Consider the following 26,127-nt stretch of genomic DNA (forward strand, 5'->3'; position numbering starts at 1 on the left):
TGTGGATGTGAAGAAGCAAGAATTCTTGTACGTTACTGGTGGGAATATAAATCGGAGTAGGAACTTTAAAGAGCAATTTCAGGGGCGCCTGGGTGGCTCAGTTGGTTAAGTGACTGCCTTCAGCCCAGGTCATGATCCTGGCGTCCTGGGATCAAGCCCTGTATCGGGCTCCCTGCTCAGCAGGGAGTCTGCTTCTCCCTCAGACCCTTTCCCCTCTCATGCTCTCTCTCTCAAGTAAATAAATAAAATCTTTTTTTAAAAATTAAGAGCAATTTCAACCCAGCAATTACAGAAATTCTTGCACATTTTACCAGGAGACATGTACAAGAAAATTTACTACAGTACTGTCTGGAATGGTGAAAAATGGGAAACATGCTAAATATTCCTTTAAAGAATAAAGACATAGTTATTATCATATGACAAAATACTTTCTCCAGGGAAAATGTGTGAATCAGAGCAACTTGGATAAATCCCAAAAATGCTGCTTTTGAGTAAAAGATGACAAGTGACTCATACATTACTATTTAAAGAATGAAAACATGTAAAGCGATACTGTGTAGCTTATGGATACATATATGTATAAGAAGTAAGAGTATTAATGCATTCATTGAAATGATAAACACCTTTTTGAGGATAGTAGTCTCTAGAAAAGGAGAAAAGGTAGTGGAATTGGAGATGAGCACAAAGGGAGTATCAACCGTACCTGTTATATTTTATTTCTTAAAAATAAAAAATCTAAAGGAAAATATCAAGGTATTTCACTCAAAACTCCTAAATTATTGTTATTAAGATTAACTGACTATATGCTTTTTCTTTAAAAAGTCCATTTGAGAGAACTGGACAGACAAAAAAAAAATGTAACATTAAAAGTAGCATTTTGGATTGATATGTTTCCCAGACTCCTTTCCAGTGCTGTTCTCTGGGTCAGAAAACTTTTTCATCCCCTTTTACCCTTTTAGATATTATAGTCCTTTTCATGCATTTAGGGGAAATCTAAATGTTATAATAATTTTCATTACAGACAAAAGAAGCTCTTGTTAATTACGGGAAGATTAAGATGAGGGTTATGGCTACCTAACAAAAGAAAACATCTTATTCAATGTTTCAGAGACATTAGCAAATGTTTTCTCATTTCAGTGGCATAACAGACCTGACCACATTAGGGTTAATGTCCTTTTAGTGACTAAATCAGGTCTTTTCTATAACTTCAGCTCTCTTACTTGTGCTCTCTACCACCAATTTTCTTTTTCTTTCTATAGATTTTTGAAAGTGGTGACAGGTACGTAGGTAACCAATGTGTAGAGCTGGTTTGGTGAATCTTCATCCTTGTTACGTTTTCTGGACAACTGCACACAGATATGGTATGGAACATTCCTTATTCCTTTGGCCCAGAGAGCTTTGTTGAGCCTGGTGTCAATGCATACATCTGGAGTTCCCATCTCCTTCAAGGCAAATTTCCGGATCTCTGAGTGCCCAAAGGGCATGCTTCTTGAAACCCACTCCACGGATGCACTTGTAAATGTTGATGGTGTGTTCTCTGGTCCCTACCTCGCTAATGGCAGAATGGCCCTTCTTCTTCTCACCACCCTTTTTTGTGGGAACCATTCTGCTGGGCCCTGGTTGGAAAAGTACCATCCGTTTTCTTAAGAATATATACCCCTTTAGGGCCCCTGGGTGGCTCAGTCAGTTAAGCATCTGCCTTGGACTCAGGTCATGATCCTGGGGTCCTGGGATCGAGCCTTGAGTGGAGCTCCCTGCTCAACACGAAGTCTGCTTCTCCCTCTCCATCTACTCCTCCCCCCAATTCATGCTGTCTCTTTCTCTCTCTCAAATAAATAAATAAGATCTTAAAAAAGATAAAGTATATATACTCTCTTCATCTTTTATCTCATTCACTCTTACACTGTTTCCTACTCAGTCAGAAGTTATAAAAGCAGATCCTGAAACAGTGTTCACCTCAGGATCAGGTTCTGTGTGTCCCTGAGAGATGGTGCTAAAAGATTAACTTCCAAGTCCTCCTTATTCTTGGATTTAAGAATTAACCAGAAAATTTAAGGATTCTGAATTCCAAGGAATATTGAGGAAACATTTAAGCATTGTGTTTGTTTGTTTTTATATGAGAGGGCTTTGCAGGAGACAGAATTGTCTGTGATGTGGGTCCCCAGAGTCATACAACCTTCAGAGAGTTATCACATTAGCTTTCTGTCTCAAACTGGTATCTTCCCCTTTTCCACTGACACTAGAAATAGTCTCCTGATTTTAGCTCTTAGAATTCTCTCTTCCCTCCACTCCTTCTCAGAATTGAGTTTGCACACCCTGGGCATCTAATAAATGCTTGTTCATGAGACCAGGAAGTTGACCGTGGTCCAAATGGATTATAGTGTTTCTAGTCCCAGCATTTGTAGATAAGACCTCTTTTGTGTCTCTGTCCTTTGGAACAGAAGCTGACATCTCCCCAGGGTTCCAGTTGAATTCCTGCTGGTTATGCCCTTATTGATCCCATGTCATCATTATCTGTAGGCAGAATATAGGCATCTTTCTCAATGTAAAAAAAAATTTTTTTTCAGAAAACCACTATTGATAACATTCCAACTATTTTTATTTTTATTTGTTCCTAACCTCTCCAGCTGAGTTAATCACCAGCTGAAGTGTGTATGCTATATGTAGTCAGATCATTCTATGCTCCATCATGAGCCATTCTTGGTTCACTTGATTGGCTACATTTTGTTGCCTCCCCCACACTGGCAGATTGTTCATAATAAAACTAGCAAACATTTACCAAGCATTTGCTTTGTGCACTGTTCAAAGTATTTTACAAGTATGATCTTTATCCTCTCATATGCACAATAATCTCAGGTACTGTTATCCCTGTTCCGCAGATGAGGAAGTGGAAGCCCAGGACAATACTTCGTTTCATCTGTAAAACCTTTCCATGTTGCTTCAATGAGGAGCAAAGATAAAATCTGTATCAAAGAGCTTTGTAATAAGTAAAGCTTAGTGTAAACATTTTACTAGGTTGCCTGCTTCAGACAGGGCTCAGTGAGTGTTTTTTGAGTGAATGAATAAATACGGTTACTGAGGGCATCATGCTTTAACAAGCTGAATCCTCAGAACAGTGTAAGCACTGCGTCTGTAAGTCATTAGTCACCCCCACGGACATATTCTTGTTTCTCTCTTTTTCTTCCCTTTTTCCCTAAATTTCAGAATCAAAATGATTGTCTGATTGAATATCTTTAAAAGGTCATGATGAATTATTCCGTAATATTTGAAAAGTTATGCTCAGAAAGGTCAAGCCTTATTTTTTGGTAGGAAGTATCATATAGAGATTTGTTTTTGCTGGGGATCATTTCTTTTTTCAAAGAAAAGATGGCAAGAGATTTAGAGCAGGGTGCCCTCTTGAGGACATTTTAGCACCTTACCTCTCAAAAGCTGGCCCCGGATGCCATGAGAAAGCCAGATGAGTGACGCCCAAATAAATAAAACATTCAAAAGTAAGAGTAACCAAATACCAGAGATCTGAGAATTAGGATACTTAACTATTATTATCTGATATAGCAACATTAAGAATTTTTAAACAAAAAGAAAAACCTCCGGAAGGTATTTTCTTCCCTCTCATTGACTCCATCCTTCAGGTAAGCCCCTCTGTTGTGCCAGGAGCTATGCCGAGCCCAGTGCTCCGTAGAACCTCGTCTCTGTCTTCATGACGCTTACAGCTTGTGATGGAGATCGCAGTGAAGGGAAACAAGCAAACATGTATGTAACTACAAACTGAGCAAAGTACTATGAAGGCAATGGGAAGGTGCTAGAATAAAACATAACAAAACAAGCTCCCACATTAGGGTGGTCAAGGAAAACCTCTCTGAGAGGAAATAATTGAGCGGGATCACTTCGCTTTTCTGTCCATTGCCAGTCTGCCCATCTAATATAGACAGCCTGATGGGCACTTGCTTAGCCCCTGATTCTTACCTGTGGCCCAGCCCTTGAACTGAGTTGAATCCTGTCGCTGCCCCTGTGGGTGAGCAGACAAGTCTTCATCCTTCTGCACCTCATTGTCCCTCTGGCTGATCCCCTTTGCCTAAGACATTTGTCACAATGCGGGGTGTGCTGCTTCACTGAAAGGTATCTTCTTACTAACCCTACTAGCCACTCATGGTAGAATATCAATGAGTTATAATGCTAAAAAAAAAAAAAAAAACACATTTCCAACAATGTTAAGGATGTAGAAGATCTCTGAAGATGAAAAGGACAGATAACCTGACTGCCACTCTGCTCTGAACAGGGAGAGATAAGTAGGCATGAAGGAGGCACAGAACTTGATCCTAACTATTGCTATAGTTTGGTCATATTGAACTTCAGGCTTGGTACCAAGTGAACTAGAGGCTCCAACCAGAATTGGAAATATGGGACTAGATCTCAGGAAGGAGCTGCAAAGGACCAGTTTTTGAGGGTTTGGTTCTGTTTCAAAGCGCCCGTACAACACACACGTGCGGTTGACCTGGAGCCCCACTGGTGTGTTGTTCTAGTCCCTGTGGCTTAACTGCTTTCTCCAGATGGGTTGATTCTACCAGATTGGAGGGTTTAACTGATACGGAGAGTGTTGCCTGCAAGGGGACAGCCTGCAGTGACTTCTGGGTTGGTGTTTTGGTGACCGGATGAGTCTGGGACCCAGACTTTGAACAAGATGCCTCTGTCTCTGTTGTACCTATACATTGCTCTCTCCAAGAAAACTAACCACCTACGCTATGAACCAGATGATGGTGAACAAAGCATTCAGCCCCTGTGAATGTCACTCCCCTCACCTGTAAATTGGAGTTTTATATCACCACTCATTTCACAAGGTCATTATACTTTGCATATTAATAATAGGTGATAGATATATTGGTCAGAATGAGCCGAAACCCACTTCCTTGCTGCTACTAGATAGCAATTTGGAAAATACGCCAAAACCATGAAATGTGCAAACTCCTTTGACCCAGCAAATTGGTTTCTGATCATTTCTTCTTACGAAGAAAATTAAGAAAAACCATGGGGAAATAAAGGTACATTGTAGCATTTTCTAGAAAAGAAAATATTAGAAACAATAATAGAACAGTTTAAAAAAGGGTAATGCTTTAACACAATGAAGAGTTGACCAGCCACTGTGTAAACTGTATGCACTAGAAAGTGGTCGGAAGGGAAGATGGAAAAGGAAAACAATTGACGGGGTAGTGGAATTGTAAGTATTTTTCCTTTGGTCAATTTACCTGAATATTTTTACTCAAACGGAATAGTTAAAATATTGAAAACATTTTAAAATTTAGAAAATGTCTCGGCCCCAGACTACATTTCTTCTTCCTGTCTCTTATTTTTTTATTTAGGGGAATTATCGTTTCATGAAACTCCTACTCACACGCAGAGCAAACTGGATGCAAAAGGATCTGGAAGAGATGACCCCCTTGCACTTGACCACCCGGCACAAGAGCCCTAAGTGTCTGGCGCTCCTGCTGAAGTTTACGGCACCTGGAGAAGTAGATACACAGGATAAGAACAAGGTAAGGGACTGTCAAAATTGGACGCAAATAAGAGCAACGAGCAAATGCTTCCTTTTATGATGTAAAACCTCAAGAAGAATTATCACTCATCACTTACTGGAACATATCCTCGTCTTTGTATCCCCCCCAGTGAAATATTTCACTTAAATTTGGTCCTTTTATCCTCCTACCAGCCATGTGCGGCAGGTAGTATAATCACCTTTTCACAGATGGGGAAGATTAAAGTTCTGTCCAAGATCCAAGTGGCAGGACCAGAATTCAACCCAGGCCTACCCTCAGACCCCACTTTTTGATAGCTAGTAGTGCTAGTTACCATTGGTGTTAGACTTGTGATGGCCAAATGGCTGGGGGCAACGTAGGAGGCCCATAGTGGTTTAATGACCTGGGCGTTAGCATCAGACTCCTTGGGTTTCAGTCTAGAAGCCACAATGGAACCTGTTCTGCACTTTTGGGCAAATTTGCTTAACTCCTCTACGTTTCCATTTTCTCTTATGTGAAAAGGGAATGATAGGGTTGTTGAAGATAAAGTAAGAGAACACATATAGTGTTTAACACAATGCCCAGATCTCTGATCTTCCCAGCTCTTGACTTTCACCAGCTTGTACAAGCCGGTCACTGTTTCAGTCAACGCTTTCACCGCTCTTTACACGAACAAAGCATGGTGTTTAGTTAGACGAGTGCAGTAGTCCTCTTCCTTTCTACCAGGCACTGAATCATGGAGCCTTGCTAACTCCAACACTCCCACGTAATTAAAACTCTTGGGATTAAACCCACTGGGTCCACCTCCAGTGATCCCTTTATTCTCACAGGTTCTTCGTGTCATTTTCAGGTTTTGTTTAGTTGTTATGTAACACAGCGTTCTGAAATTAACATTGACTTTATTTTGCAGCGACTATAAACTAATATTATTCCTTATTCACAGCATTTGTAGTGCTAATATTTTGCTGAAAAAGCACGTTGATAAATCTACAAAGACCTGTTAATCACTTGCCAAGCCACAGATATCTTTAGGCTCTAAAATGTCCTCCCCAGTATCTTCTAGGACCTCCCTGCTATCTTACAGTACTTGTGTACTCTTCTGTTACTGAACAGGGATGGGAAGTTATCCAGTCAGACAGATGGAAATCACATCTGCAAGATCTAGATAGGCAGGCAGAAGAGAGCAAGACAAAAGCCTAGAACTGGGATTTTTGAACGGGAAGGATCTGCTTTTTGTATTTTCTTTAAATTTCCAGTGCATCACAGACCAATAATTTTATATCATATGTTAAAACTGAACAACAAAAAAAAACCCATGAGACAACACTTCACACCCCTTAGGATGGCTGTTATTACAAACACAGAAAATAACAGGCTTTGACGAAGATGTGGAGAAATCAGAACCCTGTGTTGTGCTAGTAGGAGTATAAAATGACACAACCACTGTGAAAAACAGTGTGACAATTTCTCAAAAAAAAATTAAACATGGAGCTACTCTATGATCCCACATTCTACTTCTGGGCATGTTCCCAGAAGAATCGAAGTCAGGAATGTGAACAGTTATTTATACACCCATGTTTATAGCAACATTGTTCACAAGAGCGGGAAGATGAACACAGCCCAAATGTCCACAACTGGATGGTTAGAAAAACAAAATGCAGTACGTGCAATGGAATATTATTCAGCCTTGAAAAGGAATAAAAATCTGACACATGCTACAAAATGGATGAACTTTGAAGTTATTATGCTGAGTGAAAGGCTGGGAGGAAGTGGAAATTGAGTATCACTGTTGAATGGGCTTGGAGTTTCAGTTCAGGAAGATGAAAAAGTTCTGGGGACGGAAGGTCCTGCTGGTGGCCTAGCAGTGGGAATGTGCTTGCTACTGAATCGTACATTTAAAAACAGTTGTTACCTACAATTTGCCACAGTAAAAAAAATAATAATAATAATAATTACTGGAAAAAAGTTTTCAAAGATGAAGAAAATACATCCCGAACTCTGTACTGTTAGAGTCAATAAGTCTCATGTTACATTTCAGCAAATATATTCAGAACAAACATAACATAGCAAAAGAATTACAGAAACAGCATGTGTTGTTTATTCAAAATGTGGATCTAGGGGCCTGACCAGCTCAGTCGGTAGAGCATCCAGCTCTTGATCTCAGGGTAGTGAGTTCAAGCCCCATCTTGGGCATGGAGCCTACTAAAAATATAAATAGAAAGAAGGGAGGGACAGAGAGAGGGAGAAGAGAGGGAGAGAAAAAATGTGGCTATAGGAAATTATTTGCTATTTACATTTGTGACTGTTTTGTTCTGTAATCATTACTACATAAAAAGTAATGAGTAACTCTTCATATTAAATACCTATAGGTACACTTTCCATGAATACCACTTTTGTTAACATTTAAAGTTCTCAGTGTAGCAAGTGAGCTTGGTTCCTACTGTTTAAATTATCTGATTCTAGACTGAATTGATGATGCTGCTATTTGTAAGGGATGATGTGCAAAGAGGATTTCAAAGCAATGCCAACAAGTTCAGGATGTTCTTTTTGTAAAATAAATTTTATTTATGGAACATTTTATTTCATTTTTATTTAGTAAGCCCCATACCCCCACATGGGGCTCGAACTCATGACCCTGAGATCAAGAGTTGCATGCTCTTCCAACTGAGCCAACCAGGTACCCCATCAAGATGTTCATTTTCAACTTCTATCTAAAATAAAGCAAGTGTTGCTGTATTCTCAACATGGATCTTCACATCAGTAGTAGGTATAAGAATTTATCCTGTAAAATGAGAGTTAAATTTAAATTTGTACTTTGATGTAAGAAATGGATTCCAGATCCATGATTTCCTGTGCATGGAGATCTTTTTGATAGATACTGAAATTCAAAACATTCTATCAAAGTCCTAGAGTGTTTGGTGTAATATCAAAATCGCCACTTGCTTTGTTGATAATTATTCATAAACCACTGGGCTGCTTTTCTTTTTCTCAGTATTATTAATCTCATTGATTAGTACCTAATGACCTAAGTGCCTATCATGATTAAGAGGTCAGATTCTGGACTCAGGCCGCCAGGGTTAAAATCTCAGCTGGAGATTATGTTGGAGATTACTACCTTTATGTCCCTGAGCAGATTACTCCTCCTACTGGGGCTCCATTTTCTCATCAGTCACATGCAACTTCCAGAGTACTAACCTCCCAGAGTTGTCCTGATAGCTGTCGGCGGTTAAATACATAAAGCTCTTACAACAGTGCCTTGTCACACAATGAAAGCTTAGGAAAAGTTTGTTGTGTTGTTACTGTTACTGTTACTGTTGTTTTTTGGAGACTCTCTCAATTTTGCAGCAAACAGCTCTGCATTGGAGTGCTTACTACAACAACCCCGAGCACGTCAAGCTGCTTATCAAGCATGACTCCAACATTGGGATTCCTGATGTGGAAGGCAAGATCCCCCTTCACTGGGCAGCCAACCACAAGGATCCAAGCGCTGTTCATACAGTGCGATGCATTCTGGTGAGTATGGTGGTGCTGCCGGACCTTTCCATGGAATAGTTTTTTATTATGAAATAGCCAATATACAAAAGCAGATACATGACACTCAAATTATGAAGCAAAAGAAATCCAGCAAACATGTGAACTCATCACACAAGAAATACAACATCTTAGCGCTGCTATTTGAGGTCACAGAATTTCCTGTGTGCCAATTTATTTTTTTCCTTTTTTTGAAAATTTTTAAAAGATTTTATTTATTTATTTGACAGAGAGAGATCACAAGTAGGCAGAGAGACAGGCAGAGAGAGAAGGAAACGGGCTTCCTGCTGAGCAGAGAGCCCGATTCGGGGCTCGGTCCCAGGACCCTGAAATCATGACCTGAGCCGAAGGCAGAGGCTTAACCCACCGAGCCACCCAGGCGCCCCTAATTTCTTTTTTTAAAGATTTACTTATTTATTTGACAGAGAAAGAGAGAGAGAGAGCAGGGAGTGAGGGGGCAGAGAGTGAGGGAGAAAGTGTCCCACGCAGACTCCATGCTCAATCTCAACGACCTGAGCTGAAACCAAGTCAGACACCACCCACTGCACCATGCAGGCGCCCCTCCTGTGTGCCAGTTTCCAAATATTCTCTTCCCTGGGCCTTGCTTGCCCTGTCCCCCATCAACCACTTCCCTGAATTTGTGTTCATTATCCCCCGACTTTGTTTCATACTTGTGCTTATTAAATACTGCATGGAGATAGCATTTGTAAAATATTCGTAAGATATAAAGAATATGGAAACCACAAATAGTCATGTACTCATCCCTGAGTTTTGTTTTTTGTTTTTGTTTTTGTTTTTGAGAGAGAGTGAGCATGTGCACAGGGAGCAGGGAAGGGGCAGAGGAGCTTAAGGAGCTCCATGCTGGGTGTGGAGCCTGACACAGGGCTCGATCTCACGACCCTAGATCACGACCTGAGCCAAAATCAAGAATCCTACACTTAACTGACTGAGCCACCCAGTCGCCCCACATCTCTGAGTTTAAGAGTGAGTACGTTTCTGTTACCTTTGAAGCTCCCTGGGTACCTCCCAGCACCAATCTATTCTCCCGTTTCTGAGAGTCAGCCACCATCCTCAATTCCATGTTTATCATTCCTGATTTTCATTATAGTTTTACCACATATATTCATATCCCGAAACAATATATCATTTCATTTTGAATGTTTTTGACTTTTGTATACATGGAATCACATTGAATGTATTCTTTTGCAACGTGCTTTTCTTGCTCAATATTAGGCTGGTGATTTAATCTATGCTGTGTATAACTGTAATATATTTTTTACTGTTACATAGTATTCCATTCTATGAATAAGGCACACATTATTCAGTTATTCATAGACATTTGGAACTATTTCTGGTTCTTCGCTATTTAAAAATAGTGCTGCTTTGGAGCACCTGGGTGATTCAGTGGGTGAAGTGTGGGACTCATTGATTTTGGCTCAGGTTATGATCTCAGGGTGGTGAGATCGAACCCCTAGAGCAGCTCTGCACTCCGCAGGGAGCCTGCTTGTAGATTCTCTCCCTCTGCCCCTCCCCCCACCAGCATGGACTCTCTCTTCCTCTCTCTCAAATAAATAAATCTTTTTTTTAAAAAATAGTGCTGCTTTGAGCTTTTTTTTTTTGAGTGAGTCTACAGCCAGCATGGAGCTTGAACTCATGACCCTGAGATAAAGCTTTGCATACTCTACTGACTGAGCGAGCCAGGTGCTCCTGAACTTTTTTTTTTTAGCATGTCTAGGATATACATGTAATTGGTTGTTGCAGGTGCATAGAAATGCAGTTGATATTTTTTATTCATTAGCATATGCATCTAACAAGCTTGCTGTACTTTTTATTAATTTTGAATTTTTTTTTAATTTTGAATTTTTTTTTAAGATTTTATTTATTTATTTGACAGACAGAGATCACAAGTAGGCAGAGAGGCAGGCAGAGAGAGAGAGGGGGAAGCAGGTTTCCCACTGAGCAGAAAGCCCGACGCGGGGCTCGGCCCCAGGACCTTGGGGATCATGACCTGAGCCGAAGGCAGAGGCTTTAACCCACCGAGCCACCCAGGTGCCCCTAATTTTGAATTTTTATCAGTGGACTCTTTGAGCTTTCTAATCACGCCTTAGATTCCAGCTTGCAAGCTCTGGTAGTCCAATATTTAGCCCTATCCATTTATAACACACAAATTTGACTTTAAAAGATAAAATTATTTTGTATATGCACTGATTACTTCTCAACTCTTTTAGGCTATTATTTTGCTTCTTTCTGCCTTTCATTGTTCCTCTGGAGGAGTCTGTTATTGGTCTAATTGTCTTACTTTACAGGTGATCTATCTTTTCTCTCAGACCACTTTTATATTCTTCTCTGTGTGGTATCCTGCAGTCTCACTACAGTGTGGCTTGGGATGGGGCTTTTTTTTTTTTTTTTTTTTTTTTTTGGTCCTGTTTTTTGTATACTCTGCATGTCAGTTCTGGAAAATACATAGCTATTACCTCTTTAAATATTCCCTCTCTTTCATTCTCTATACCCCTGCCTTTAGACCTTTTCATTTATTATCTGTATCTCCTGTCTTCTACAATCCACGCTCTCCTCTCTCTTGCTGTGTTCTGGATTAGGACCATACATGTGCCTTCCTGTTGACCGAGCCTTCCCTCCACTGAGTCCACTCCCTTGTTCGTCTTCTTCATTGGGCCTCTAACCCTAGTGATTATATTGTTACATCTACAAGTTCTACCTGGGGGGCGCCTGGGTGGCTCAGTCAGTTAAGCGTCTGCCTTCGGCTCAGGTCCCCAGGCTCCTAGGATCAAGCCCAGCATCAAGATTCCCTGCTCAGCGGGGAGCCTGCTTCTCCCTCTCCCTCTGTCTGCTGCCTCTCCCCCTGTTTGTGCTTACTCTCGCTCTGTCAGATAAATACAATCTTTAAAAAAAATTTTAAAAATAAAAGTTCTTCTCGTTTTGTTTTTCTGTCTGCCTCATCTTTTTGATAGTTTTTGTTCCTTGCTCACCTTTTATTTCATTTTTTATTTTCTTCCATGCTTTTTAGATAGTTATTTCATATTCTTTATGTGTCAGTTTCATTATCTGAAATCCTTAGAGAGTACTTGTCACTCATAATATCTTATTTCCTCACAGATTTGGCTCCCCCCCCCCACTTATAAACACATCTTAGTCCTTGGGAGACTCAAAGGCCCAAAATACCACCATGGTAAAATTCCGCATCTCTTTTTTGAGGTGTTTATAATACCTTTCATGCACTGATTTTTTTTTTAATTGGGAGCTGATTTATTTAGATAAATGACTCCACTTCATTTTGCTATTAGGCCCTTCCGAACTATTCTTTTTTTTTTTTATAATTTTTTACTTTCATGCACTGATTTTATAAAATAGGGTGACTGTCCAGGCAGCTCTAAACCTGGAGTGGCCCTTTGGAGAGTTCTCACATTGGGGCAGGACCTCTTGGCTTTGTATATGACCTGATCTGGGCAGGAATACGACCTTGTGGGCGACAGCCGTGTCTAGCTGAAGCAGCCGCAGAGCTCTCATCTGCCTATGACACTCATAGAGGCTGGGGAAGAAGCCCTTTATTCTCAAAAGGGGACCTAACCAGTGGCTACAAAGCCCTCATAGAAAATAACGAGTAAATGTGAACTGTCGATTTAAACAGGACAGCCCATAAACATACGATAAATCCCAACCTCATTCATAAAACAAATACAGATTAAAACATCAGCAAAATGCTTTCCACACCTACAAGGGAAGCAATGTAGTAAGCCTGATATAATACCACGGGGTGAATTTGGGCTGGCATGTTGCCGGCATGTGGGGAGATAAAAACTTTTACACATTGTCATGGATGTGTTAATTAGGGTAACCATTTGGAGAACAGTTTGATAATACCTAGCTGAAAATGTAAATATCCTTCTACCCAGCAATTCCCCTGCTAGGTGTCTGGGCTAGAGAAAAATCTCACGCATGGGCTACAGGGAGACCTGTAAAGAAAGCATGTTCAATGCAGCGTTATTGTTAATAATGGGAAAAATGTAAATAACCTAACTGTCCTTCAGTAGGAGAAGGGGTAATTAAGTTGTGGTTTAACAAATGAACTAGTATCAACATAAATACCCAGAAGTATAGCACTGAAAGAAAAAATGGCCAAAGGATATACAGAGTATAAACTCAAAGGTATAAATATTGAAAGCACACGTACATAATTTATGTATTGTTATGGATATACAGATACATAACAGAAGTACAAAACATGCAGCTTTAGCTGAACCCATAGCAGATACAAAAGCACCTTAGACAAGATATTGACAACTATTTAGTCTGGATAATCAGTACTGGTGTTTATTGTTTCTTTTCTGCATTTTTTTAGGGTTAAACATGACCAGTTTTTAAAGATTTAGAATGTATGCTTTTTTCTTGAATTTTACCACTTTGTGCTAAGAGAGAATATACAAGTTTAGAAAATCGCCCAGTTACTACATATGTCCAGTGTGATTTATTGAGGATTCCATATGTGTCTAACATCTTCAATTCCTTAAAAATAGGATGCTGCTCCCACGGAGTCTTTACTGAACTGGCAAGATTACGAGGGTCGGACCCCCCTTCACTTTGCAGTTGCTGATGGGAATGTGACAGTGGTTGATGTCTTGACCTCCTATGAAAGCTGCAATATAACATCTTACGATAACTTATTTCGAACCCCACTTCACTGGGCAGCTTTGCTAGGTGAGTTAACTATGAATCAAAGGATCAACGGTAAGAGGAACTGCATGAATACAAGAAACTTTCCATGGCTTCCCTTACCCCATCGGCTCCCACCTCCCATTTAATTATTTTAATTTTCAGTTGATATGCAGCATCCCATACTTAAATCCCTCTGTTTTATGCTTAAATTTTAGTACTACAAATACATTCTCTGTTATATGTTGGTTTTAATTTCAACATAATGTCTTAACATGTTTTAATTTGTATTTTAAAAGGAATGCACATTTGGGTGCCTGGGTAGCTCAGTCAGTTAAACATCTGCCTTCGGCTCAGGTCATTATCCCAGGGTCCTGGGATCGAGCCCCACATTGGACTCCTTGCTCCGCAGGGAGCCTGCTTCTCCCTCTGCCTGCCAGTCCCCTTGCTTGTGCGCTCTCTCTCTCTCTCTCTCTCTGTGTCAAATAAATAAATAATAAAATAAAAAAAAATAATAAAAGTCATCCACATTCATCAACAAATGTAAATATAAAATAATCTTTTCACATTCAATGCCTATGTGTTTGGGAAGGGACTTTAATTTTATGTTTGTACAAATACTATAATATGGTATTTGTTTTCTTCATATTTTCCCAGTAAGCCTTTTACTTAACCTTTTTGGGGCTCACTCTGTCACATGAAAGAGTGTAAATATGTGTATGTGTCTGATTTTGCAGGGGACACAGTCTGAGAGCCTTTCTCTTTTAGTGAAGGAGGTTTAGCTGTTAATAGTCACTGTTATGAGTGCGAGGGTGGCTCAGTTGGTTAAGCAACTGCCTTCGGCTCAGGTCATGATCCTGGAGTCCCACAGGATGGAGTTCTGCATGGGGCTCCCTGCTCAGTGGGAGTCTGCTTCTCCCTCGGCCTTTCCCCCCACCTGTCTTGTACTCTAACTCTCTCTCTCTTTCTCATTCTCTCCCTTTCAAATAAATAAATAAATAAATAAATAAAGTCTTTAAAAAAAAAAAGGTCACTGTTATAAGGTATATAATTTGGTCTTTTTTCTGCTGTTCTGCTCTTTCAGTATTATTGGTGGGGTTTTTTTCCTCTTATTTTGGGTCCCCCCCAAAATTTCCTTTGTTTTCTGCTTTTTGGTATATAGATTAGGTTTGTTGTTCTTTGGTTTTAAATTGCCTAATGTTTCAGGAGGGTTTTTATTTTTTTTTATTTTTATTTATTTATTTTAAGAGGAGGCAAGCTCTTCCAGAGACTTGAGGGTTTTTGTTGTTGTTGTTGTTGTTTTAAGATTTTATTTATTTATTTGACAGAGACATAGTGAGAGAGGGAACACAAGCAGAGGGAGTGGGAGAGGAGAAAGCAGGCTTCCAGCCAAGCAGGGAGCCCAATGTGGGGCTCAATCCCAGAACCCTGGGATCATGACCTGAGCTGAAGGCAGACACTTAACGACTGAGCCACCCAGGTGTCCCTAGGAGGGTTTTTAGATTCTACTTTAAAATTCATCAAAAACTTTTTAAAAAAAACTAAAAAACTACGTCTACTGATTTCCACTTAGCACCCTTTTCCTTGTCATTTTTTTAGTATTTGTTAATATAATCTGAAGTTTTCCCAGTTATTATTATGGACTTAGTTTTTAGATTACACAACTGCGTCTTTCTAAAATACTTTTGCATTTGCATTCAGTTTTATTGTCAGATTTAAAATTATTATTTAGATCTCATGTCAATATGCAGTGTCATCCCCTCTTTCTTTTCCTTGGCATCCTAAGAAGACTTCCCAAATTTGTCTCAACATCAGTACCTTGACTTTGTTCCGTAAGTTCTGCTTCCTTTCTGCCCGTCATCGATTGTATTTTAGGTTGTGTTTTGATTTCCTTCTCTCATCCAAATTTCTTTGTATCTCGACTTATTTCCTTTTCCCCTCCTTCCATCACCTTTTCATTTCAGATTATGTCCTTTTTAGGATATCCTGTTTCATTTCATAGAACCCATCTCTTTGCACAAGTCAAGGATGCCAGACAGTTTCTTGAAATTTTCCTCTGGATCCTTCTCTGGATCATTTTCTGAGGTACATGCTTCATCTTTGCAATGATGTTCCTTTTCCCCTGCCCCATAGTGTGTTTTCATATGGTCTTTACTGAATTTTTCCTCTTCATCTTTCCAACAAGATGGCATGTGTCCCGATAGCCTGCCTGTGGTCCTACTCTTTGCCTATCTCCAGGAATCACAGCTCAGATCATGTGTGGGAGCTGGTAGAGGAGCACGACTCCCACTCAGATTCCCTCTTTCTGCCTGGTTTTCATGCAGTGCGTCCTTGTTCTGCTGATGTGGCATCTTCATCGCCCAGGTCCCCACTGCTCTGAGGCAATAGAACGCCTGAAATTTAGGTTTCCCAAATCTGCTGGTTTCGGGTTTGTTCATTCTTTGATCCTCCTTACAGCCCCTCACTTGTGGAAACCACAACCTCCTGAATGAATACACCGCGGGCTGTTTCCTCTGCCACCACCTCATCATTCCTGCCACGTGCTTCCTTGGACTTGAAATCACTGCCTAAATGTGAAAAAAGTGGAGGGGGGGAGGACAGAGGGAGTTGGGAGGAGGCGGCAGAGATCACAGGAGACCGTATGGTAGCGCGTCCTCCTGAACCGCGGAAGAGAACAGTGGCGCGGTGTGACCTGGAAACTGGGGAAGTGACGGCTGCCAGGGGCCGGCTTCCCGCCTGTTCTGTGGGCAGTGTCATAAGGTGAAGTCACGAAATGCACTGAGCTGATACCTGGTACAGCTTCTCCTCACTCTAGCAATTATGATTGTCATTTCCTTTCTGATTGAAGCATTAAGATTTTAGTGTTGTGTTTGCCTTTGTTCCATGTTAGCGTAGTATTTTAGCGAGAAGTTAGAAGAGGCTGTACTAGGGGCTACTATTCAGAAAATTTCCCTTTAAAGAGATTATAAATTAAGTGGTCCTTTAACGTGCTCAGTCCTTGTTGTGTCTGCTCTCAGGCCACGCACAGATCGTCCATCTCCTTTTAGAAAGAAATAAGTCTGGAACCATCCCATCGGACAGCCAAGGAGCGACACCTTTGCACTATGCAGCTCAGAGTAACTTTGCCGTAAGTAAAACATGACAGTTCTCTTTTTTCTTTTTCTTTTTTTTTTTTTTAAAGATTTTGTTTATTTATTTGTCAGAGAGAGAGAGAGAGCAAGCACAGGCAGACAGAGTGGCAGGCAGAGGCAGAGGGAGAAGCAGGCTCCCTGCCGAGCAAGAAGCCCGATGTGGGACTCGATCCCAGGACACCGGGATCATGACCCGAGCCGAAGGCAGCTGCTTAACCAACTGAGCCACCCAGGCGTCCCAGTTCTCTTTTTTCTTAATTAAGTTTTTATTCTGACGCTGTTCTAGATTCGTACACAGCCATAAGAAATAAAACGAGATCCCATGTACCCGTCACCCGGTTTACCCCTATGGGAACATCTTGCAAAAGTATGAAACAGTATCATAAACAGGAAATTGGCATCCCTACAATCCACTGATCTTATCCAAATTTCAGTTTTGCACGTACTCATTTCTGTGTTTGTGTCCCAATTATATCTTAACAGTTGCTCACACTGTTAACTCTGGCTGAGATGCAAGGGTTAGTCTTCCTCTTTGTAAAGTTGTTAGTCATAGGAAATTGTAAGACCGTTTTATATTGGCTGTTCAGTGTAACATTTTGTTCTGTGTAAGTATATTTCCATTTCTGGTTAATTTTATGGCACTAACATTTTATATGCGCTGTGTTCAGCTCTCCGTAATTGTCCTGAAAGGAATATGGCAAAGCCTTAGAACGGGTTCCACCTGGCCTAGTGCCCTGACTCCCCTCTCTGCCGGCTGGATGGCCTGGCCCAAGGTTCTTTACCTCTCCAGTCTTAGTTTCTTCATATGTAAGATGAGGATAATTATATCTTTTCCTTCAGGATTGTTGTAAGAATTACAGAAAATTTGTGACCAGTGCCTAGTGTAGTTCTTGGTACAGAGCAGGTACACAAGAAATGCCATGCATTCTTACTATTGCTAGTGCTAATAATTTTATGCATTATACAGCTGAGAAAGCAAAAATATGAATTATTATTTCCAAAGATACTGAATATGGCTAATTCTTCCCTTGCCACCCTTTATATAGTTTACAGAGCATTTTCTAATCCATTATGTCACTGCTTCTAGCCAGCAGTATGTAACGGCTAGACTGCTTCAGCTCTCTGAGTAAGTGGCCACCAAGAACTACAGACTCATCCAAAGACGCACACTTCAAAACAGTCCGAGTTGATTCTATGCCTTCTGTGTGGGTGTGTGCAGTGAAAACTTTGGTTTCATTAAATTATAAGAATGCTGTCGTCAGCAGAGCATAATTGCATCTTCCTGACCTCCCCAATGCATCACTGAATACGTCAAATACTCAGATTGCTAAAATACCTTATTTTCCCAACTTTCTTTCCCTCTGGTACCCAGAGCAACCTTCCTTCTTGACATTTCTAAAACTTTATCACCCAGACTTTTGGTAAACCATTTTCTTCTACTGTCTCCCATCATTCTATTATCTCAGACCCTTTCTTGCTCCAGATAGATAAGAAATTCACTGGCCCAGCCTCATCAACCTGTGGAAATCAGAATTCAATTCATACTTCAATGCAAGCCAGTGAGAGGACATGGTTTCCCTAATTTACAGAGGAAGAAGCCAATGTTTCAAGAGATTAATTGACTTGCCCAAGATCTTGAATTCAAGTCTTAGGCTCCAAATTTAACACGTGCACAGATACTAGCAATTAAGTGACTAAGGCTGTTGGGAGTAAAAAGGAATGACAGAACATTATGGATGTTTATTCAAAAAAATACTTGCTCTGGATAATCTGCCGACTACAGAGATGATTTTTCAATAATTCTGCAAATCTTCTAAGCTCAGTTTCAAGTCCCTTGATCTTCTTGGACTCTGTTCACTCTCAAGAGGCTACAATTCCCTGTTAAGAAAACAGCAATAACGAGACCCACAAAAACTTCTGTGAACACTCACCGTTAAGAAAACATACCCAACAAGGGGTGCCTGGGTGGCTCATTGGGTTAAAGCCTCTGCCTTTGGCTCAGGTCATGATCCCAGGGTCCTGGGATGGAGCCCTGCGTCAGGCTCTCTGCTCAGCAGGGAGCCTGCTTCCTGCTCTCTCTCTGCCTGTCTCTCTGCCTACTTGTGATCTCTGTCAAATAAATAAATAAAATCATTAAAAAAAAAAGAAAACATACCCAATTAAAAAATGTTTACAAATTAGTAAAAAGAAAACAAACCAGAACATTACCAACTTTTTAAAAATATAACCTATTATTTCTTTTTTTTTTTTAAGATTTTATTTATTTATTTGACAGAGCAAGATCACAAGTAGGCAGAGAGGCAGGCAGAGAGAGAGAGGAGGAAGCAGGCTCCCCGCCGAGCAGAGATCCCGATGCGGAACTCGATCCCAGGACCCTGAGATCATGACCTGAGCCGAAGGCAGAGGCTTAACCCACTGAGCCACCCAGGCGCCCTATTTCTTAAATTATGATAACATTTCTATCATAATCAACAAGTCCAATGTAGTGGATACTCTTAGTTATCAGCTTTTAAAATCCATGTGTTTATTCGAATCTAGCATGTACTAGGCATATACCCTAGATCCCAGGAGCGTGACACTGTAATGCCTCCGCAGCCCAACAATGAGTTTTAAGACTAGGAAGCAGTGTGTACAGTGGAAAGCGTGCTGTGACTGAGCTCTGAGTTCTACTCCTATATCTGCCACCGATGTTTGTATGACCTTGAACCTAAATTTCTTCATATGGAAAATGAAGGGTTGCATGAGGCGAGTCCTTGAATTTCTTCCTGCTTTAGAGTACTGAGCACCAACACTTGACACGTTTTTGGCCAGTTCACAGCCTCCAGAATTTTCCTTTTTCTGAAAGAAAGCAGGAGTTCCATCCAAGCAGGAGTTACTATGATCTCCCTAAAAGTTTGTAAGCATCTGAGGCTCAAGGAAGGAAACAATTTAAAATGCTGTGAATGTTAGCCCCCATTAAAACTGTTAGGCACTCTTATCAACAATAGCCAAATTTCACAAAGAGCCCAAGTGTTTATCGACTGATGAATGGATAAAGAAGATGAGGCATACATGTGACAGAACATTACTGAGCCATGAAAAAGAATGAGATCTTGCCTCTTGCAACAACATGGATGGAGCCAAAGAGTATTAGCTAAGTGAGATAAGTCAGTCAGAAAAAGACAGATATCATATGTTTTCACTCATGTGTAGAATTTAAGAAACAAAACATGAACATAGGGGGGAAAAAAGAGAGAGAGAGGCAAACCATAAAACAGACTCTTTACTATAAAGAATAAGCGGAGGGTTGCCAGAGGTGAGGTGGGGGGTTGGATGGGCTAAATGGGTTGATGGGGGTTAAGGAGGGCACTTATTGTGATGAGCAACGGGTGTTGTATATAAATGATGAATCACTAAATTCTACTGAAACTAATATACTATATGTTAACTAGCTGGAATGCAAATAAAAACTTGAAACTAAAAAAAAAAAAAAATAAGACAATAAAATTGTCAGGTACTATTAGAATTACTGTGGGTCCTAATTTTTGTGTGGTTCCATAGAGGAAGGACTTTGTATACAGGAATTGCTAAATAAATATTTGTTTAAATGAATTGAACACTGCATTTCTCAGTAGTCACACATCATTATTAACAATAATGCCATAAATGCATTAAATAAATAATTAAATTTATAATAATGTAATAAATGCATTAAATATTTTTTACATTATAGTAACAAAACCACGAGAGAATGTATTAACCTCCTCTGTAGGCATGGCTGAGTATACAGGTCTCTGCATGGAATGTCCAAGAAAACCTATAGGTTAATGTTGCTTATGACACTGAATACTTGTTAGTCTTTTAACTGTCATAAAATTTTAAAATTTGATTGAGGACGATCATTCTCAATTATGAGGATGCTGAATGAGGGAGTTAGGTTATGTGTTTGAGATGCATGGAAACTAATACTAATGTACAAAGAAAGAGGATTGTTACCTTCAATGTAAATTGTAGTTTCATTATTCATAAAAAGATAATTTCATTTGATTCAAAAGCAGGGAAAAATACTTTGTGTCTTAGTGGAAGTCACATATACCACTGGCTTTATAACCATAGAAAATGCCACCCTCTTGTCTCAATTTTTTTAATGAAGTTTTCTTACAGGAAACAGTGAAAGTATTTTTAAAACATCCTTCAGTGAAAGATGATTCAGACCTCGAAGGAAGAACATCCTTTATGTGGGCTGCTGGAAAAGGCAGTGATGATGTCCTTAGGACTATGCTGAGTTTAAAATCTGACATTGATATTAACATGGCAGACAAGTATGGAGGTACAGGTAAGAACTGGCAGACGCTTTTGGTTTGCTTTCTTTCGGGTTCCAAAGTGGGTAGGTGCCCTAAAACTTATACAGTAGTGCCTGAAAGCATTGTTCCTGTTCTAATATTGTTTAACTTGCAATTGTACTTGTTAAGTTGCAGCTACCAGGATATCACTCCAAAGGTTTTATTTCCTCCAAGTTCGATAGCTAAATTTAGCTTGTGTTTCCACCAGATGAATGGTGGCATTTGGTTTAAAACTCTGGTTGCTCCTGGGTGTTATATGCAACTGATGAACCACTAACCTCTACCTCTGAAAATAATAATATGATATATGTTAATTAATTGATTTTAAATAAAAAATTTAAAAAACAAAAACAAAATCTCTGCTTGCTCTTGGGATGCCTGGGTGGCTCAGTCAGTTAAGCATCTGACTTTTGATTTTACCAGAGGTCATGATCTCAAGATCCTGGGATCAAGCCCTGCATCAGGCTTCCCATGGAGATTCTTCCTCTCTCCCTCCCTCAACTTGCTCTCTCTCTCTCTCTCTTTCTCTCTTTAAAATAGATAAATAAATCTTTTTAAAAAATAAAACTCTCAATACTCCTTAGACATGATTATAGGAACTCTTCTTATTTATCTTCGTGTAAAAAAAACCATAAGCCTGTACTTTATGTATATTTAGTAGTTATCAATTATATTTTCAAAAATTTAGAATCATATTTTAAGGAATAACATATCTAAGTACATTCTCACCATTCTCATTTAATGTGCTCTTTTCTCAGATTTGAAGAACATTCCTTTCTTCCAAATCTCCCATTTTAGAGATGAACCCCCATGACTCTTAGCTTCAGAGCTTCGCGTTAGATTTGCATCAAAGGCTCTCGTAGATGCTTCTTTCTCTCTTTTTCTAATAAGAGAGCACTTTGTGCATTGGTTAATAAGAAAGGTATGAATTTTTTAGTTTTCATTGTCAACTTGGAAGTCCCTACCTTGTATCCTAATTGCAAGTCTGAAAAAGACGATCACACAATAGCACAACAATGCAGAACAGAATAAAAACTCAGCATCAAGCTTCTCGGTGTTATGTTTTCGTATTTGTAGAAACATAGTAGAGCCATTTGTACCTATCAGTTGTCCTGGATAAGATCTTTCTTGGCTTCCACAACTACTGATACAGCACTTAGTGGGGAGCAGGGTTATACCTAATAATCTCTGTCCTATACCTAAACCATCACCCCTTCTAAATTTTTTTTTCAAAGTTTGTGGGTAATATCAATTCTAATAAAAGCTTTAACCATCAAAAGTAATTCTTTAGCAAAGCTTTGCAGTAGACCTTAAGCTTCTTAAAGAAGGATATAGTGCAGACATGTAGGACATTGAACTTATAAATGGAGTGAACATTTCATTTTTTGTCAGACTTCCATTAGTATGTAGCCTTTCACTTTCTCACTAGCTTTCCTTTTAGTTTAACTTTTTTATGTATTTTAATAAAGTATGGTCAAGGATCGTTCCATCCTTTTAACCAAAGGTATCTTTCCGACGTGCACCATAGTTAGAGTTCAGACATAAATTGTTCTCAGATCCACTAATTCCCTGGCTCTTTCTCCAAAGGGGATTTTATTATATGTCGGCCATGCCTTCCTAACATTTCTTTTCTTTAAACATGAGTTTCTCTCCATCATCCCTCTACAGGGTAGTTTTTCTTCCCATGAAAAAGAGTTCTCATCAACAGCAACATACAGACATTATTTGGATCTTGATTCAAATAAGCTATAAAAAAATTATTAAACCATCAGAATAGTATGGGCACTTTCTAGATATTTGATATTACAGAATTTTTGTTAATTTTTTATTTTTTTTATTTTTTATAAACATATAATATATTTTTATCCCCAGGGGTACAGGTCTGTGAATCGCCAGGTTTACACACTTCACAGCACTCACCATAGCACATACCCTCCCCAATGTCCATAACCCCACCCCCCCCTCCCAACCCCCCTCCCCCCAATCAACCCTCAGTTTGTTTTGTGAGATTAAGAGTCACTTATGGTTTGTCTCCCTCCCAATCCCATCTTGTTTCATTTACTCTTCTCCTACCCCCTTAACCCTCCATGTTGCATCTCCTCTCCCTCATATAAGGGAGATCATATGATAGTTGTCTTTCTCCAATTGACTTATTTCACTAAGCATGATACCCTCTAGTTCCATCCACGTCATCACAAATGGCAAGATTTCATTTCTTTTGATGGCTGCATAGTATTCCATTGTGTATATATACCACATCTTCTTTATCCATTCGTCTGTTGATGGACATCTAGGTTCTTTCCATAGTTTAGCTATTGTAGACATTGCTGCTATAAACATTAGGGTGCACGTGCCCCTTCGGATCACTACGTTTGTATCTTTAGGGTAAATACCCAGTAATGCAAATGCTGGGTCATAGGGTAGTTCTATTTTCAACTTTTTTAGGAAACTCCATGCTGTTTTCCAGAGTGGTTGCACCAGCTTGCATTCCCACCAACAGTGTAGGAGGGTTCCCCTTTCTCCGCATCCTCGCCAGCATCTGTCATTTCCTGACTTGTTAATTTTAGCCATTCTGTCTGGTGTGAGGTGATATCTCATTGTGGTTTTGATTTGTATTTCCCTGATGCTGAGTGATGTGGAGCACTTTTTCATGTGTCTGTTGGCCATCTGGATGTCTTCTTTGCAGAAATGTCTGTTCATGACTTCTGCCCATTTCTTGATTGGATTATTTGTTCTTTGGGTGTTGAGTTTGCTAAGTTCTTTATAGATTTTGGACACTAGTCTTTTATCTGATATGTCGTTTGCAAATGTCTTCTCCCATTCTGTCAGTTGTCTTTTGGTTTTGTTAACTATTTCCTTTGCTGTGCAAAAGCTTTTGATCTTGATAAAATCCCAATAGTTCATTTTTGCCCTTGCTTCCCTTGCCTTTGGCGATGTTCCTAGGAAGATGTTCTGCAGCTGAGGTCAAAGAGGTTACTGCCTGTGTTCTCCTTAAGGATTTTGATGGATTCCTTTCTCACATTGAGGTCCTTCATCCATTTTGAGTCTATTTTCATGTGTGGTGTAAGGAAATGGTCCAATTTCATTTTTCTGCATGTGGCTGTCCAATTTTCCCAACACCATTTATTGAAGAGGCTGTCTTTTTTCCATTGGACATTCTTTCCAGCTTTGTCGAAGATTAGTTGACCATAAAGTTGAGGGTCTATTTCTGGGCTCTCTATTCTGTTTCATTGATCTAGGTGTCTGTTTTTGTGCCAGTACCATGCTGTCTTGATGAAGACAGCTTTGTAATAGAGCTTGAAGTCTGGAATTGTGATGCCACCAACTTTGGCTTTCTTTTTCAATATTCCTTTGGCTATTCGAGGTCTTTTCTGGTTCCATATAAATTTTAGGATTATTTGTTCCATTTCTTTAAAAAAAATGGATGGTACTTTGATAGGAATTGCATTAAATGTGTAGATTGCTTCAGGTAGCATAGACATTTTCACAATATTTATTCTTCCAATCCAGGAGCATGGAACATTTTTCCATTTCTTTGTGTCTTCCTCAATTTCTTTCATGAGTACTTTATAGTTTTCTGAGTATAGATTTTTAGCCTCTTTGGTTAAGTTTATTCCTAGGTATCTTATAGTATTGGGTGCAATTGTAAATGGGATTGATTCCTTAATTTCTCTTTCTTCTGTCTTGTTGTTGTTGTAGAGAAATGCAACTGATTTCTGTGCATTGATTTTATATCCTGACACTTTACTGAATTCCTATACAAGTTCTAGCAGTTTTGGAGTGGAGTCTTTTGGGTTTTCCACATAGAGTATCATATCATCTGCGAAGAGTGATAGTTTGACTTCTTCTTTGCCGATTTGGATGCCTTTAATTTCCTTTTGTTGTCTGATTGCTGAGGCTAGGACTTCTAGTACTATGTTGAATAGCAGTGGTGATAACGGACATCCCTGCCGTGTTCCTGACCTTAGCGGAAAAGCTTTCAGTTTTTCTCCATTGAGAATGATATTTGCAGTGGGTTTTTCATAGATGGCTTTGGTAATATTGAGGTATGTGCCTCTATCCCTACACTTTGAAGAGTTTTGATCAGGAAGGGATGCTGTACTTTGTCAAATGCTTTTTCAGCATCTATGGAGAGTATCATATGGTTCTTGTTCTTTCTTTTATTAATGTGTTGTATCACATTGATTGATTTGCGGATGTTGAACCAACCTTGCAGCCCTGGAATAAATCCCACTTGGTCGTGGTGAATAATCCTTTTAATGTACTGTTGAATCCTATTGGCTAGTATTTTGGTGAGAATTTTTGCATCTGTGTTCATCAAGGATATTGGTCTGTAGTTCTCTTTTTTGATGGGATCCTTGTCTGGTTTTGGGATCAAGGTGATGCTGGCCTCATAAAATGAGTTTGGAAGTTTTCCTTCCATTTCTATTTTTTGGAACAGTTTCAGGAGAATAGGAATTAGTTCTTCTTTAAATGTTTGGTAGAATTCCCCCGGGAAGCCATCTGGCCCTGGGCTTTTGTTTGTTTGGAGATTTTTGATGACTGTTTCAATCTCCTTACTGGTTATGGGTCTGTTCAGGCTTTCTATTTCTTCCTGGTTCAGTTGTGGTAGTTTATAGGTCTCTAGGAATGCATCCATTTCTTCCAGATTGTCAAATTTGTTGGCGTAGAGTTGCTCATAGTATGTTCTTATAATTGTCTGTATGTCTTTGGTGTTCGTTGTGATCTCTCCTCTTTCATTCATGATTTTATTTATTTGGGTCCTTTCTCTTTTCTTTTTGATAAGTCTGGCCAGGGGTTTATCGATCCTATTAATTCTTTCAAAGAACCAGCTCCTAGTTTCGTTGATTTGTTCTATTGTTTTTTTTGGTTTCTATTTCATTGATTTCTGCTCTGATCTTTATGATTTCTCTTCTCCTGCTGGGTTTAGGGTTTCTTTCTTGTTCTTTCTCCAGCTCTTTTAGG

At 39.6% G+C, this 26,127-nt stretch overlaps 1 protein-coding gene and 1 pseudogene across 1 annotated transcript in view; one reads left to right on the top strand and one right to left on the bottom strand.

Annotated features, from left to right (window-relative positions):
* Nucleotides 1-26,127, top strand: part of LOC111146079 (inversin) — a 173,571-nt gene that overhangs the window by 73,653 nt on the left and 73,791 nt on the right. The window contains exons 4-8 of the mRNA XM_022501461.1: nucleotides 5,358-5,531; nucleotides 8,856-9,023; nucleotides 13,574-13,754; nucleotides 16,727-16,836; nucleotides 20,984-21,155. Coding sequence (XP_022357169.1) covers nucleotides 5,358-5,531; nucleotides 8,856-9,023; nucleotides 13,574-13,754; nucleotides 16,727-16,836; nucleotides 20,984-21,155 — 805 coding nt within the window. The remainder of the gene's footprint in view (nucleotides 1-5,357; nucleotides 5,532-8,855; nucleotides 9,024-13,573; nucleotides 13,755-16,726; nucleotides 16,837-20,983; nucleotides 21,156-26,127) is intronic.
* Nucleotides 1,254-5,927, bottom strand: LOC111146080 (annotated as a pseudogene).

Source organism: Enhydra lutris, unplaced genomic scaffold (genome assembly GCF_002288905.1).
Source record: "Enhydra lutris kenyoni isolate GAN:26980312 unplaced genomic scaffold, ASM228890v2 scaffoldscaffold13, whole genome shotgun sequence".
In the NCBI taxonomy this organism is placed as follows: Eukaryota; Metazoa; Chordata; class Mammalia; order Carnivora; family Mustelidae; genus Enhydra; species Enhydra lutris.